Source organism: Phyllobates terribilis, unplaced genomic scaffold, assembly GCF_046119375.1.
Source record: "Phyllobates terribilis strain yellow unplaced genomic scaffold, ASM4611937v1 Scaffold_5__5_contigs__length_657084704, whole genome shotgun sequence".
NCBI lineage: Eukaryota > Metazoa > Chordata > Amphibia > Anura > Dendrobatidae > Phyllobates > Phyllobates terribilis.
In genome coordinates this window covers 271,131,929-271,149,348 of record NW_027362765.1, presented here as the reverse complement: position 1 = coordinate 271,149,348, position 17,420 = coordinate 271,131,929, and the positions used below count along the sequence as shown (strand labels likewise).

Here is a 17,420-nt window from a genome sequence, read left to right as displayed (position 1 = left end):
GATGAGGGGTGCCATGCATACCAGGACAGGGATGAGGGGTGCCATGCATACCAGGACAGGGATGAGGGGTGCCATGCATACCAGGATAGGGATGAGGGGTGCCATGCATACCAGGACAGGGATGAGGAGTGCCATGCATACCAGGACAGGGATGAGGGGTGCCATGCATACCAGGATGGGGATTGGGGCCACGTATAAAAGGAAGGGGGGGGCATATATACCAGGATGGGGGCTATTGTCAGAATTGGGGGACATTACCCCTAAACCAGTGTCAGCAGAAGACCCCCTCCCCCTTAAAAGTGCATCGTGAACACAATTTTCGCTTAATTTTTTTTTCTATTTTCCACCTCTAAAACCTAGGTGCGTCTTATGGTCTGGTGCGTCTTATAGTCCGAAAAATACGGTATTTATGGTAATTTATAAGCCCTCCCTGTCTCCAAGACTATCAGAACGGTAGCGCATCCCTCTGGCCCACCCTTGTATCCTATTACCGGTACCTCCTTCTCTGCCTCTCTGATCTCGCTCCTGAGGACTGCAGTGATGAGGTGAGGGGGCGCCTCACCGGGAAAGTGTAAGTGAAGCAAGGTGCAGGCGGCCGGGAAGCCTGGGGTATGGAAAAAAGAGAGAGCGGCGCTGTGCCCAGAAAAACACACCTCTTTCACTCGTCTGGCACGCCCTTGTATTACCTCCTTCTCTGCCTCTCAGATCTCGCTCCTGAGGACTTCAGTGAAGCGGTGCAGGCTCGCATGCGCGAGATCAGAGAGGCAGAGATGGAGGTACCGGTAATAGGATACAAGAGCGGGCCAGAGGGATGTGCTACCTCTCTGATAGTCCTTGAGACGGAGAGCTGGACAGGCAGGGAGAGCTGACCAATCCAAGCAGGATTTGTATACGACAACCAGCCAATTGCCGGTAAGGTTCATCACTTTAAAATTACCATATTGAAATCAAATCAGATTTTTTTTTAATTTTTACCGTATGTGCGTTAGAAGAGGGGGTAGTCTTATATGGCGAGTATATCCCAAACTCTATATTTTAACTGGAAAAGTTGGGGGTTGTCTTATACACCCAGTTGTCTTATACTCCGGAAAATACGGTACTTAGCATATTTAACTCCATTTTACTCCCAACAATGATCAAGATGGATTTGATATTCAAGAAAAATTGGGCAAAATTCTTAGAGCGGCTTCTAGAAGTTGACATAAGTGGGAGAAATATTATATCTTTGTTTCAAAGTGTTAAAGAAATGGTGTTTCAGAGCTACTTCATCTGACATTCACCACCTATACCATCCCTCCATGCCACACTCCTGCTCTAGGAAGGACATACAGACTGGAGACCTGGTGATCATGGGGTATAAGTCTCTTCAGGTGTACAATACTTATTTGTCTGACCCTGCAGAGCCATTATACGGTCAGATAGGAGAGCAACCTGTGACTACCAGCTCTTCAGTGCGGGGTCATTACTACAGTGTGATACAGGGAGCAGTGATATAGATTTAGTACAGGTTTACCCTTTGCATATCTTACCTATTTCTCGAGCCATGGCTAGACCTTGGGGATATGTGATCGGCGATAGTCTTTTGTCCCTCAGTCGTTCAATGGTGTCTTTGTCATCCCTCAGATCCAGTTTTGTGCCCACCAGAATGATAGGAGTATTAGGACAATGGTGTCGGACTTCTGGATACCACTACAAATAGATGTATTTATGTTTAAAACCTTATATCATGTGTGAGCGTATCACATATATTCATAAGAAATTACTTGATGTACCATAACTTATCTACAGTGAAGGAAATAAGTATTGGATCCCTCGCTGTTTTTGTAAGTTTGCCCACTGACAAAGACATGAACAGTCTATAATTTTAAAGGTAGGTTAATTCTAACATTGAGAGATAGAATATCGAAAAAAAATCAAGAAAATCACATCTTATAAATTAGATAAATGTATTTGCATTTTGCAGTGAGAAATAAGTACTTGATCCCCTACAAACCATTATGAGTTCTGGCTCCTACAGACCAGTCAGACGCTACTGATCAACTCGTTACCTGCATTAAAGACAACTGTCTTACATATTCACCTGTGTAAAAGACTCCTGTCCACAGACTCAATCAGTCAGACTCTAACCTCTACAACATGGGCAAGACCAAAGAGCTTTCTAAGAATGTCAGGGACAAAATCATAGACCTACACAAAGCTGGAATGGGCTACAAAACCATAAGTGAGACGCTGGGCGAGAAGGAGACAACTGTTGGTGCAATAGTAAGAAAATGGAAGAAATACAAAATGACTGTCAATCGACATCGATCTGGGGCACCATCCAAAATCTCACCTCGTGGGGTATCCTTGATCATAAGGAAGGTGAGAGAGCTGCCCAAAACTACACGGGGGGAACTTGTTAATGATCTCAAGGCAGCCGAGACCACAGTCACCAAGAAAACCATTGGTAACACATTACGCCTTAAAGGTTTAAAATCCTGCAGTGCCCACAAGGTCCCCCTGGTCAAGAAGGCACATGTGCAGGCCCATCTGAATTTTGCCAATGAACACCTGGATGATTCTGTGAGTTATTGGGAGCAGGCGCTGTGGTCAGATGAGACAAAAATTGAGCTCTTTGGCATTAACTCAACTCGCTGTGTTTGGAGGAAGAGAAATGCTGCCTATGACTCAAAGAACACCATCCCCACTATCAAGCATGGAGGTGTAAACATTATGTTTTGGGGGTGTTTCTCTGTTAAGGGCACAGGACTACTTCATCAATGGGAGGTCCTTTCAGAAAGAGTTTTCAGCAGGCTCATTATCAGCACAGGCAGGGTTCAATGACAGGTAACACCTCTATACATAGCTGATAACACAGGATTTATCAATTACTATAGGTGATGTCACAGCTGCCCTGCTCCACCTTCTCACAATGACCTGTGCACACACTCATTAGATGCTTTAGTACAAAAGATAGGGTAGAGTCTGTTCATTGTGGTTGATGTACATGTTGCTTTTCCTGAAACAACAGTAAATCAGAGTCTAAAAAAGCCTCAGTAGAAAATTGCAAGATTTCTAATTTTCAACACAAATTGTGATGTGTGAAAAAAGTTGCCAATATTTTTTTTTTAGTAATTTAAGATAAAAACCTGGTTTAAACAATATCTTATTTTCTGATGATAGTTTTCCTTTAATTGCTAATGTAGCCCTCATCTCCATTAGGATTGATATAGACAAAGAGAAGGGGGCTGTATTGGCTCTAAACATTAGCCAGCCAGCCCCCTTTGAGGTCATCACTACACGCGATGACATGATATAATATTTTATATTTAGTGCTTGTTACCTTTGCTCTGACGTTCTCAAATGAAGCAGGACTGACCAGAGAGAAGCAAATCAAGAAGACGTCCTGGAGGTGAGAAGTGTGATAATATGAGACATATATTAATATAGACATTATGACCAATGGATATACCCACGGCTTATTAGCATAATAGCTGATTTATCCTTTACTTGTTTTTTTTTTATTTGTTCACTCTGACAACTGAGATAAAGGGGTTTTCTCAAAACATGACCCTCTATGCATATGATTTACTACAGTGCCACCCGATGTAGACCCGGTGTGTTCATGTTTTACATGGGCTCCTATTCATTTCAATAGTCCTCATTTAGTTCTACTTTTCCCCAGCGGAAGGACAGGCAAGTCTCACTACGACACCTGATTGCCATGGGTGACAGAAGCCAGTCGGGCAGAAATCAGCAGGGTTTGGCCTTGTGAGAGCCCTATACAATGTAGGTGCCCATACACTTTGGATAGATCTCGGTAGAATCACTATTGCTCCCAATTTGCAGATTTTATTGTGACATACAATTTAGAATTTGTTAAATGATACCATTCGTAAAGTTTGGATATCCCGTCAGTTTACAATACTTTGGCAATCTCCAAGTGCTCCTTGAAGACACCTAAAGCTCTGTTCAGACTATGTCAGAGCCCAGCATTGGTGGTATAAGTTGGCAGGAGCTACTGAAGTATACGTTCATCGGAAGGCTGTGACGTATCCCATCGTATGTAGTCACGTGGGATACAACACTAATTGGCTATATCGGTACATATGCCAAGTGATCATTGCAAATACAGGGTGAATTCAGAGAAGATGCCTCACTCACTCACCGTTTGAGGGTAGGACAAAGGCCGAAGTCTGTCATAATCTTCTTGACCTGCTGTGTCCCAAAGACCAAGATTGACTGGTTTCCCATCTACCATCACATTGGCAGAGTAGTTATCAAACCTGTGTGAGAACAGTTTATTAATACTTCATTTTACGTGTAGTCAAAAAAGGAACATTATACACTGCAGGAACTTTGGAAAGTGGAACTCCTCCCGCATCTCAGGAATCTTTCAAATCCTCTTCCTCCAAATTTGAACTCAAAGTTTAAGCTAAGTTGGCCTTTTACTTATCAGACAGCTGTCATTTAGGTGACTGCTATTTCTCCCATACATGTGCACGCGTGGTTCGGTCACGAATGCATCTGCTGTGTATGGATGGGGAGAGAGTAGGGTGCTGCCAGACACCATAGTGGAGAAAGAAAGGACAGGGGACCAGAATCATCAAAGTTTTCTCGCCAGAATTCTGGTGTAAAAGCTTGGAAAAGTCAAAAAAGTTAGGCGCAACTCCTCGCGTCTTTTGATGTTTTCACACCAGTTTCTCCCAGCACTGCCACAATGGCGAGAGATGCGGCGGTATGGGGGATCACTTGGGGCAGGAACACCACAGCTCGTCTAATTCATGATCAGCTGTGACATTCCCTACGCCACAAATTTCACTTCAGTCCCTGACTGGAGTAAGATTTCTAGCATGGCTCACGCCACTCCAGAATAATGAAGAAGTATCTGACTCCAGCACGCTCTCATCAAGATCAGCGTGAACAACGGCGGTCTTGATGAATCAGAACCAGGGAGTTTAAATTCAAAATGTCTGATTCTTTTCCCCTCTGGCATCATCTGCCGGGCAAGAGTCGGGAGAAATTCGTTCACTCTCCTGAAAATTGGGGGGAATTAGACAATTTTACTTTAATGTTGTTTGGGGTCTTTACAAAAAAATGATCTTTTCACCCTTATACCAGATCACAGATAGAGAAAAATTGCAGAATTGCTTGTTACACGAAAGAGGATTGAAGATACGTCTATTTTATGGATATAATCGGATGAACATTACCTCTAACATAGCAAATACCCAGTTTAATTCTGATTTTCTGGAAAGTTTGGACAGAACCTCAAGATAATCTGGAAGCTTAGATGATGGTTAGTAGTAACCGGGATTACATGATTCCTCTGATCATAAAGCAATAATAATAAAAAGTCAACTTCACGTTAGTACTTTATTTCTACCCTTAGGGCTTGTTCACACATTGCGTGTATTTTTCATGGAAGAAAAATGAATGAGATTTCTGAAATGTCTTGCACATACTGCTTATCTTTCCTTATTGATTTTAACCATCAATGTTTTTTTTTAAAAAAAAATCTGCAATATATCAATTCTTTCAGCGTTTTTAACTTATTGAAATGAATGGGAAAAATAGTAAAAATGCAGCAAAATCACATGTAAAGAGGCACCAAGAATGCACGTATTGTACGCAGTGTTATTCCAGCCAACACTCTGGTTTTTGGTGCAAATACTCAGCGCGTGGACATAGCCTTAGGGCTCATTCAGACGTCCATGCAAATCGGTCCAAGCACAGACCACTAATGCACGGACTGACAGTAGGTCTCCTGACCGGATCATGACAGCCTCATAGAAATACACAGAGCTGTCATGCTCAGGTCAGGAGAGCAGCGGCCAGTCCGTGCATTGCAGTCTGATCTTGGACTTTGGGGCCATCACCTTAGGGAAAACTGCTGCTCCTTGTGTTAAGACAATGTATCTACGTTAACAGGACGAACCACCAAGAGAACCCTCTGTGTGAACCTCTAAATTGTTTGTAATATATATACACGTATTTGCACATCTATTTGTTGTAATTGTTGTTAGGGGTGGGATTTATGCGGTAGCCCTTGCCCACCTGTGGCATTTGTGATGCGGTGCGCATGCGCCCGCCCCTTGTCTGGCGCTGTGTCCTTTGCGGTGTCGCACAGGGCTGTGCGCATGACCAGGAGCCCTGTGACGCGTTCCAGCTCCCCCGCATGCGCACGGTGCGTGAAGCCTGTGGGGGAGCGGTAGCTCGGATGAGAAGGCGCGCATGCGCCATTAGAACCATCACCCATTGGCTGAGGCTACACCATGTGACTCATCACATGGTATAAGAAGGTCCTGGAAGGTAAAGATGCATATTCCACCATGACCAGGAGCCCTGTGACGCGTTCCAGCTCCCCCGCATGCGCACGGTGCGTGAAGCCTGTGGGGGAGCGGTAGCTCGGATGAGAAGGCGCGCATGCGCCATTAGAACCATCACCCATTGGCTGAGGCTACACCATGTGACTCATCACATGGTATAAGAAGGTCCTGGAAGGTAAAGATGCATATTCCACCATGATGAAGCGGTCACTTAAACAAGTGAAACGTGCGTAGGGGATGTGGGGAATACTCTCACCAGGCTGACAGTCCTATTGGCGTCCATTCTCAATTGCTGGGTATGTTTGAGTCCAAATATCTAATATGTATTCTCCCTTGAGCCCATCGATAGCTACTAAGATGTACTAGGTATTATACCTTCCTTTTGGTTCATTGTATAACTTAAGGACTCACTAGACACTATCAGCATGTACTGTGTATAGGAATGTCCTTGTGGCATAGTTACTATTCATTAAAACATATTGTAATTGGCGCCACTGGCCACTTACAGCCTGAGGTCTGTGTTGATCACATTTTTGTGCATAAATGTTATATGGGAGTTTTTTGTAACTGATTTTAATCTTTATATGCAATAAAATTTGAATAATCGTTCTAAGCAATTTAAGGATCCATTTTTCTCTTCGTTATGAACTATGGCATGTATATGGAGTTGCTTTGGGGGATAAAAGGGGCATTGTTCCCATTTTTGAACCTCTAATTATGATGTTGGTGATCCCAATGGGTTGTTGTATAATAATTGCCATTTCTGTGTTATCCACAGTTCTGCCCTGGGTTGACATGGATTATAAGACATATGATGAGACATGGCTCCTGCAATTAAATTATGTTTTCAAAGACGGTGATGACACTGACCTTGGGGTTGGTGGTGCATGCTTACAGGAAAAAATGACAAAATACAAAGATATGGTAAAAAAAAAAGAACTCTCTTGAAAAATACATACAGAGGGGGTTAATACCAAGGGGTCTAAGGATCCAGGTGTTTCCAGCATTCCCTGTAGATAATGATGTATTCAAAGATAAATGGGAAGAATTGTCTAATACGTGTTCTACTGGCTTCCGGAGACGGTTATCTGAATTAAATTCATCCACTCTCACTGAGATGGAGTCAGAGATGGATGAACTATAAACTACAATTAAAAGTGAACTTTCTGTTGAGGCTCTGAAGAAGTTTAATGATGGGATTGATCAGGATTATCAAAAATGGGAGAAGGAGGTCAAAGAAGTGACGATCAAAAAACTACGAAGGGATATTAACGATCAACAACTGAACACAGTATATAGATGGAGGACACCGAAAAATCGGTCAAGGGCTCCCTCTAGATCTAGCTCCAAATCACGATCCAGGTCAGCCTCCAGTATATCGGTGGCGTCGGGAAATGAACATAATTCTGGAGCAATACAGAAATGGAGGGAAAGAGAGGAGGAGAGCTCAATGGCCATAACAAGAAATAGAGGGAGACAGCCTACACGCCAGGTGCCCCCCACAAATTCAAAAATGAATAGCAAAAAAAATAATAACAATAATACTCTGCAGGTAATTAACCTTTCAAACCATATATTGACTAAATCACAGGTCGAGGTATTGGCTAAAGGCCTCACTTTTTCCCCAACTAACTCTTTTAATTTTTTTGCAGCCTTAAAAGATCTTCATATTTTTTCTCGGAAATTAATCCTCAGGAAATTGCATAATACTCAAAGGATGCCAGAACACGGTTTAGACACTTCAGCTGAGATTATAGCCCTGGAGGCTCTAGAAGATCTTTTGAGAGAGCAATTACCCTCACAGGAAGGTATGTTCCCCTCTGCTATTATGCCTAGGTCTACTAGGTTTCCCCCCTTGTCCCTCTGCGCACCTGTAGAGATCTTCACTAAATTGGTTACGGAAGAATTTTGGAATATATCCGTAAGGAGACGTTTTGATAATCTCACACAACAGCAGAGATCAGCTATGCCTGAACTCCAACAATTTGACGACGTAATAATTAAAGCAGTGGACAAGGGGGGAAACATAGTGATTTGGCCTAATACGTTATATGAAAAGGAGTCTTTCCGACAGTTACGGGACAGAAACACATATATGAAATTACCTCATAGTTCCCTGTCTTCCTTTTCCAGACAATTACAGGATATATTATTCAAGGCTTTTGATATGGGCATAATCACTAGGAAGGTTTGGGAGGGCTTAACGGTATCCTACCCTAGGATCCCGACCTTCTATCTGCTTCCTAAGATCCACAAGGATCCCGTCAACCCCCCGGGACGTCCGATCGTGTCAGGGATTGATGGACTCTGTGACCCTGTATGTAGGTTCATAGATTATTACCTAAAACCATTGGTGGAAACTCTCCCCTCATATGTTAGACACGACAGACGTCCTGAATAGGGTTGACGGGATCTTTGTGAAGTCAGATTTGATAGTAACGGCAGACATTGAGTCTCTGTATACGTGTATTGACCATAACCATGGGTTGGAAGCTGTCCGCTTTTTTCTTGGGGGGAGCAACCGGGATGGCCCGCTGTGTGATCTGATAGTTGAGCTCCTCCAATTTGTCTTCGTACGCCAACCTATTCTTGGCTATTGGGAAAGGGGCATTTTTGGCGGCGGGTGCGTGCAGGTGGTGGACCATGTGCAGGGCTGGCTGAGGTACAGTGGCATGTAAAAGTTTGGGCACCCCTGGTCAAAATCACTGTTATTGTGAACAGTTAAGCAAGTTGAAGATGAAATGATCTCTAAAAAGCATATTGTTAAAGATGACATATTTCAGTTGTACTTTAGGCAAATAAATATACAGTACAGACCAAAAGTTTGGACACACCTTCTCATTTAAAGATTTTTCTGTATTTTCATGTCTATGAAAATTGTACATTCACACTGAAGGCATCAAATCTATGAATTAACACATGTGGAATTATATACTTAACAAAAAAGTGTGAAACAGCTGAAAATATGTCTTATATTCTAGGTTCTTCAAAGTAGCCACCTTTTGCTTTGATGACTGCTTTGCACACTCTTGGCATTCTCTTGATGAGCTTCAAGAGATAGTCACCGGAAATGGTTTTCACTTCACAAGTGTGCCCTGTCAGGTTTAATAAGTGGGATTGCTTGCCTTATAAATGGGGTTGGGACCATCAGTTGTGTTGTGTAGAAGTCTGGTGGATACACAGCTGATAGTCCTACTGAATAGACTGTTAGAATTTGTATTATGGCAAGAAAAAAGCAGCTAAATAAAGAAAAACGAGTAGCCATCATTACTTTAAGAAATGAAGGTCAGTCTGTCCGAAATATTGGGAAAACTTTGAAAGTGTCCCCAAGTGCAGTTGCAAAAACCATCAAGCGCTACAAAGAAACTGGCTCATATGAGGACTGCCCCAGGAAAGGAAGACCAAGAGTCACCTCTGCTTCTGAGGATAAGTATATCTGAGTCACCAGCCTCAGAAATTGCAGGTTAACAGCAGCTCAGATTAGAGACTAGGTCAATGCCACACAGAGTTCTAGCAGCAGACACATCTCTTCAACAACTGTTAAGAGGAGACTTTGTGCAGCAGGCCTTCATGGTAAAATAGCTGCTAGGAAACCACTGCTAAGGACAGGCAACAAGCAGAAGAGACTTGTTTGGGCTAAAGAACACAAGGAATGGACATTAGACCAGTGGAAATCTGTGCTTTGGTCTGATGAGTCCAAATTTGAGATCTTTGGTTTCAACCACCGTGTCTTTGTGCGACGCAGAAAAGGTGAACGGATGGACTCTACATGCCTGGTTCCCACCATGATGCATGGAGGAGGAGGTGTGATGGTGTGGGGGTGCTTTACTGGTGACACTGTTGGGGATTTATTCAAAATTGAAGGCATACTGAACCAGCATGGCAACCACAGTATCTTGCAGCGGCATGCAATTCCATCCGGTTTGCGTTTAGTTGGACCATCATTTATTTTTGAACAGGAAATTGACTCCAAACACACCTCCAGGCTGTGTAAGGGCTATTTGACCAAGAAGGAGAGTGATGGGGTGCTACCCCAGGTGACCTGGCTTCCACAGTCACCAGACCTGAACCCAATCGAGATGGTTTGGGGTGAGCTGGACCGCAGAGTGAAGGCAAAAGGGCCAACAAGTGCTAAGCATCTCTAAGAACTCCTTCAAGATTGTTGGAAGACCATTTCCGGTGACTACCTCTTGAAGCTCATCAAGAGAATGCCAAGAGTGTGCAAAGCATTCATCAAAGCAAAAGGTGGCTACTTTGAAGAACCTAGAATATAAGACATATTTTCAGTTGTTTCACACTTTTTTGTTAAGTATATAATTCCACATGTGTTAATTCATAGTTTTGATGCCTTCAGTGTGAATGTACAATTTTCCTAGTCATGAAAATACAGAAAAATCTTTAAATGAGAAGGTGTGTCCAAACTTTTGGTCTGTACTGTATATATTGTCTTTTTTTTTCATTTTAAAAAATTACAATAAGGGAAATGGGCTTATGCAAAAGTTTTGGCACCCTTGGAGATTTGTGTGCTTTGATAATTTTGACCAAGGTTTCTGACCTTAATTAGCCTGTTAGGGTTATGGCTTGTTCACTACCATCGTTAGGAAATGCCAGGTGATGAAAATTTCCCAGCTTTATAAAAACCAAGCCTCCTCTAACTTTATGCCAAAAAAACAGCAGCCATGGGTTATTCTAAGCAGCTGCCTAGCACTCTGAAAATGAAAATGGTGGAGGCCCATAAAGCAGGAGAAGGCTAAAAGAAGATAGCAAAGTGTTTTCAAGTTGCCCTTTCCTCAGTTTGAAATGTAATTAAGAAATGGCAGTTAACAGGAACAGTGAAGGTCAAGATAAGGTCTGGAAGACCAAGCAAAATTTCAGTGAGAGCTGTTCGTACGATTGCTAGAGAGGCAATTCAGAACCCCCACTTAACCTCAAAAGACCTACAGAAAGATTTAGCAGACTAGCTTTGTGGTTCATTGTTCTACTGTTCAGAGACACCTGCACAAATATGACCTTCATGGAAGAGTCATCAGAAGAAAACCTCTCCTGCAGCCTCACCATAAAATTCAGCATCAGAAGTATGCAAAAGAGCATCTAAACAAGCCTGATACATTTTGGAAACAAGTTCTGTCGACCGAAAAGGTTAAAATAGAATTCTTTGGCCACAATGATCAAAGGTATGTGTGGAGAAAAAAGGCCACCAAATTTCAGGAAAATAACATCTCGCCAACTATTAAGCATGGGGGTGGATCAATCATGCTTTGGGGTTGTGTTGCAGCCGATGGTACAGGGGACATTTCACGGGTAGAGGGAACAATGGATTCAATGAAATTTCAACAAATTCTTGATGCAAACATCACACAATCTGTAAAAAAGCTGAAGTTGAAAAGAGGATGGCTTCTACAAATGGTTAATGATCCTAAACAAACATCAAAATCCACAATAGGCTACCTCAAAAGGTGCAAGCTGAAGGTTTTACAATGGCCCTCACAGTCCCCTCTTCTCAACATCAATGAAAATCTGTGGCTAGACCTCAAAATAGCAGTGCATGCAAGATGACCAAGGAATCTCACAGAACTGGAAGGATTTTCCAAGGAAGAATGGATGAAAATCCCTCAAACAAGAATTGAAAGACTCTCGTCTGGCTACAAAAAGCTTTTACAAGCTGTGATACTTTCAAAAGGGGGTGCTACTAGGTACTAACCATGCAGGATGCCCAAACTTTTGAATTGGTCCATTTTCCTTTTTCGTCATTTTTAAAATGTAAAAGATTAAAAAATATATATTTTTTGCCTAAAATACAAAGGAAATCTGTTATCTTTAACTTCAGGCCTTTTAGAGATCATTTCATCTTCAACTTGCTTAACTGTTCACAATAACACTAACTTTGACCAGGGGTGCCCAAACTTTTACATGCCACTGTATATTGATGATGTTTTATTTTTTTGGCAGGGTACTTTGGGGGAGCTCAACAACTTTATGGGCAGCTTGAATGAGAATTTGCTAAACATTAAAGTTACTTATAAATACAGCACTAAACAGATTGATTTTCTGGACGTCAGTCTGGAGGTGGATGAATTATCCTTTCTCCAGACTGACGTCTTCAGGAAAGAAACATCAGTGAATTCTCTGCCGCATGTCTCATCGGCTCATCACAGTGCTACCATCAGGGCCGTCCCGGTTGGTCAGTACCTTCGAATGAGACAGATATGCTCCACAGATGAGCGGTTTGAGAAGCAGGCCGGTGATCTTAGGGACAGGTTCCTCCAAAGGGGGTATAGCCATAGGAATGTGAGGGTAGGATATAATAGGGCCAAAAATAACACTCGTGGCCAATTACACCGACCCAGAGTGAGTGCACGTGGATCTGATCAGAAGATCAGGTTCATCTCCACATTTAACCATGAATGGGACACCATGAGGGCGGCGATGAAAAAACATTGGCCGATCCTCATGACGGAACCTTGTTTGGCGGAAAGCCTTGGAGCCACCCTAATGATGACTCCAAGTCGCTCGAAGAATCTCAACGATATTCTAACTCGGAGCCATTATGCTCCCCGTACCCCCAATCCATTCGGTGCTAGACGCCCTCTAAAAGGCTGCTTTCCATGTGGCCACTGTGCGGCATGTGCTAATGTATCCCGTGCCACCACCTTCAGCTCTGTCGATGGAATGCGCCAATTTAATATCAACCAATATATTTCCTGTGGCATGACCCACGTGGTATATTATGCCACGTGTGGCTGCCCAAAGGTGTTTGTGGGCTTGACATCCAGGGAGCTGAGGGTGAGGACTAGGGAACATGTTCGTGATATTGCTTCTCCCAGCACAGTGGCCGATCCCTCTACATTAAAAACCCTGCCACGACATTTTAGACAGTTTCACAACTGCAATGCGAAGACTTTGGCCATTAAAGGCATTGATGTTGTGCATGTTGGCATTAGAGGGGGCAACCTGAAAAAGATATTGGCCCAAAAGGAGATTCGATGGATCACAGTCCTGGGTTCTATGGTACCGCATGGTCTCAATGAGACTGTTAGTTTTGTGCCTTTCCTGTAGGCATCCCTACCTCCCCTGGTTGTTTTTTTCTGTTCCTTGTTTTTTAATTTATATAATGATATTTTATTATTTTTTATGTGTTATTTGTCATTTATTGTTTATTTCTTTATTCTTACCTGACAGTGATCTTCCTTTTGAAAGCCAATACAGAGTTGCTTTAGGGCCATCACCTTAGGGAAAACTGCTGCTCCTTGTGTTAAGACAATGTATCTACGTTAACAGGACGAACCACCAAGAGAACCCTCTGTGTGAACCTCTAAATTGTTTGTAATATATATATATACGTATTTGCACATCTATTTCTTGTAATTGTTCTTAGGGGTGGGATTTATGTGGTTGCCCTTGCCCACATGTGGCATTTGTGATGCGGTGCACATGCGCCCACCCCTTGTCTGGCGCTGTGTCCTTTGCGGTGTCGCACAGGGCTGTGCGCATGACCAGGAGCCCTGTGACGCGTCCCAGCTCCCGCGCATGCGCACGGTGCGTGACGCCTCTGGGGGGGCGGTAGCTCGGATGAGAAGGCGCGCATGCGCCGTTAGAACCATCACTCATTGGCTGAGGCTACACCATGTGACTCATCACATGGTATAAGAAGGTCCTGGAAGGTAAAGATGCATATTCCCCCATGATGAAGCGGTCAATTATACAAGTGAAACGTGCGTAGTGGACGTGGGGAATCCTCTCACCAGGCTGACAGTCTCATTGGCGTCCATTCTCAATTGCTGGGTATGTTTATGAGTCCAATTATCTAATATGTATTCTCCCTTGAGCCCATCGATAGCTACTAAGATGTACTAGGTATTATACCTTCCTTTTGGTTCATTGTATAACTTAAGGACTCACTAGACACTATCAGCATGTACTGTGTATAGGAATGTCCTTGTGGCATAGTTACTATTCATTAAAACATATTGTAATTGGCGCCACTGGCCACTTACAGCCTGAGGTCTGTGTTGATCACATTTTTGTGCATAAATGTTATATGGGTGTTTTTTGTAACTGATTTTAATCTTTATATGCAATAAAATTTGAATAATCGTTCTAAGCAATTTAAGGCTCCATTTTTCTCTTCGTTATAAACTGATCTTGGACTGGTGTCTGAATGAGCCCTTACACTTTAAGATGACCGTCTTATAATTATGCTGGGTTCCTATTGCATCTTACTAATGAATAAATGAAAAAAGAAGCATTTCACATTTATTGACGTCTACAATTGTTGCTTTTCACTCAAATAAGGCTTCATATCAAACAATGTGTCACCTGACTACAGCCATGCCCATCATGCCAACTACACTTCTGGCACCCATGCCAGGTGTCTAGCCCTCCGACCCACCCACTGCACTGACACACAGTGTCTGGATACTCACACAGTTGGGATGTATTCTCCTGGGAATGCATTCGTTGTGTAGCTAATTAGAAGACAGGTTTTCCCCACAGCTCTGAGGAGAGATGGAATCACCAGCATTGGAATTCACACAAGTTACAGCATATTAGATTTACTGACATATAAAATAATCGAGTGTGAGAACATTGCTACATCCATGGCCAGATGAATAACCATAGAGTAGATCACCAGAAGATCCTATCAGATCTCAACAGTCGTTTTGTCAAAGTGGCACAATGTCTGTAATTTTACGTCTAACCTTCTCTGATCACTAAAATATAGGGCTGGCAGTGGCGGTATTTTCAAGCACCGTTTCACATCCGCATATACTAGTACACCAAGTCAGGCCATTACAGCCAATAAGCATCTCCTTAGTGAAGATGAGTCTCTGATGTAGTCACAGCACCTTTGCTTTAGGAATAGGAGAGGCCATAACAGTCAGACCCCACTGATTACATTTATTGGATATCACTAGGATATGTTGGAATTGCCTAAAGGTTAGAAACCCCCTTTAAAAGGGTTGTTTATGTCTACCCCTTTTTTATTTTACAAAGGACTGCTTTAAATATACTAACCAGTGTCACCTACCGATTCTCCGCTGCTCCTCCTGCAAGTCTCCTCTTCTGGCATGATCAGCGCCTATAAGTTGTTGCAGCGGACTGACAATACCAGATGAGGAAAAGAGAAGAGCGGTGGGGGAGCTGGGCATCAGTAGTGAGGAGCAGGAGGTATTAAATTATGTCTGTATATAGAGACAGTATTTGCTGTTCCCAGTGGCGGACATAGAAGAGACCTCTGTGCAGGAACAATACATGGGCTCTTTGCAGTCCAATAGCTCATCATTGTGCACAATTAAACCTGCTTTGGAGGTAGCAGTGGGCCCCTTCACCTATTGGGCCCCCGTGCGGCTGCACCAATGATATGTCACCCCCTGGCCGTTACATTATTTGTACAATTAAAAAAGAATGGACAGTAGTAACTCTAAGTGTAAGACAGTTTTACAGTCACATGTAGTATTAACATGCAAACTATGTAATACACTGCATTACTAATCTCATTGTAATCATAAATGCCAGCCTGTATTATAGTCCAGTGCATGGGGATAATACCAGGAATGTCACCGCCTGTATTGTGATAGGTCAGATCTGCAGCAAAGGTCCACAAGAACATCCATGACATATAAAGCAAAGCCATCCCTTGTCATTTGTTTTATTCAATTTGCACAGAAAATCCTCAACAAATCCTTTCCCTACATTCATCCCACAATCATTCTGATCTTTATCCATCAGCAACGTTGAAGACGGATGGAACGTGAGTGTTATAATGGAATGTGAAAATGTAAAGTTATAGTAATAAAGGTATAAGCTAAAGGTTGGAAACCTGTGGTCTCCCAACATGCCCTGGAGTCACAGGTTTCACACCACTAGCATGGTCTATGACAGACCTGGGCAAACTGCGGCTCGCAGGCCACATCTGGTCCTCTGCCTGTTCCAGTCCGGCCTGTGGACCGAACCAGCCGAAGTGCTGAAACAGTAGCCCACGGGCCGCACAGGGACCTCCCCCTGCCTCGGTCCATATGCCGCCCGCTGTCACTGCTATCTGTATCCTCAGGATACAAACAGCGGTGAATACATTGGTGGAGGACAGGGCCGCTTGCTCCATCTTCCACCAATCAGCGTGTGAGACAGCAGTCACGGTGATGACGTCATTTCATTGTGCTGCTGCTGAGACCTTGTGCACAGGAGACAGGGGCAGAGCGCCGGGGGAACCAGGGCTGTGGAGTCAATAAGCCAAGCCTCCGACGCCGACTCCTCAATTTCCATAACACCGACTCCAACTCCGACTCTCTCATACATGGCCCATGTTTAAGTGATAAATTTACTGTAGCACAGATTCATCTCAGCTAAAAGTCTAGACCCTTAGATCAGCAATAGGACAGACATTTATAGGACATTTCATAACTTTCCCAAATTCTTATGAAAAAATATTCCCCACAAACTGCACTGAACTACTGTACCCAATTTATTATATATTTTAGGAGTTGGAGTCGGTCCATTTTATACCGACTCCAATTCCGACTCCACCAAAATGGACACAGACTCGACGACTCCACAGCCTTGGGGGGAATGGGGGCGGGGTCTTCATACACATTAGACTGCCGGAACCTTAGCTCCCTTGACATACATCTGTATGGGGCCTCCATACACAAATCCATGTAATGCAATGACAAAGCTCACCAGGAAGTTGCAAAAGTATAAGACTTAATTCCTCCATACACGTGAAATAACAGCAATGTTTCGACCATTGAGGTCTTTATCAAGCTTGGCGGTTTTCAGACTTTGACGCTCTTTTTCCCAGAGTGCTGTGGACAACTCTTGTATTCATGAATGGGAGCTCTGTCTTTTAGGACACATGGATAAGTTTTATGCAGGAAAGTACAATTATATGAAGAACAATGTACACTATGCTACATCAAAAACATGGGGACATACAATCCATTACACCATACAAGGGGGGCATACAATCCATTACACCATACAAGGGGGGCGTACAATCTATTATACCATACAAGGTACAAGGGGGGGGGCGTACAATCCATTACACCATACAAGGAGGGGGGGGGGGGCATACAATCCATTACACCATACAAGGGGGGAGGGGGAGGCGTACAA

The 17,420-nt window shown here is 43.2% G+C and overlaps 1 protein-coding gene across 2 annotated transcripts in view; it reads right to left on the bottom strand.

Annotated features, from left to right (window-relative positions):
* RAC3 (Rac family small GTPase 3) overlaps positions 1 to 17,420 on the bottom strand; it is a 40,264-nt gene that overhangs the window by 6,581 nt on the left and 16,263 nt on the right. The window contains exons 2-5 of one of the 2 annotated variants that reach the window (XM_073684146.1): positions 14,732 to 14,803; positions 4,148 to 4,265; positions 3,323 to 3,385; positions 1,530 to 1,689 (exon numbers count right to left, since the gene is read on the bottom strand). In XM_073684146.1, the coding sequence (XP_073540247.1) occupies positions 1,530 to 1,689; positions 3,323 to 3,385; positions 4,148 to 4,265; positions 14,732 to 14,803 (413 nt within the window). The remainder of the gene's footprint in view (positions 1 to 1,529; positions 1,690 to 3,322; positions 3,386 to 4,147; positions 4,266 to 14,731; positions 14,804 to 17,420) is intronic. The other variant, XM_073684147.1, reaches the window with a different exon arrangement.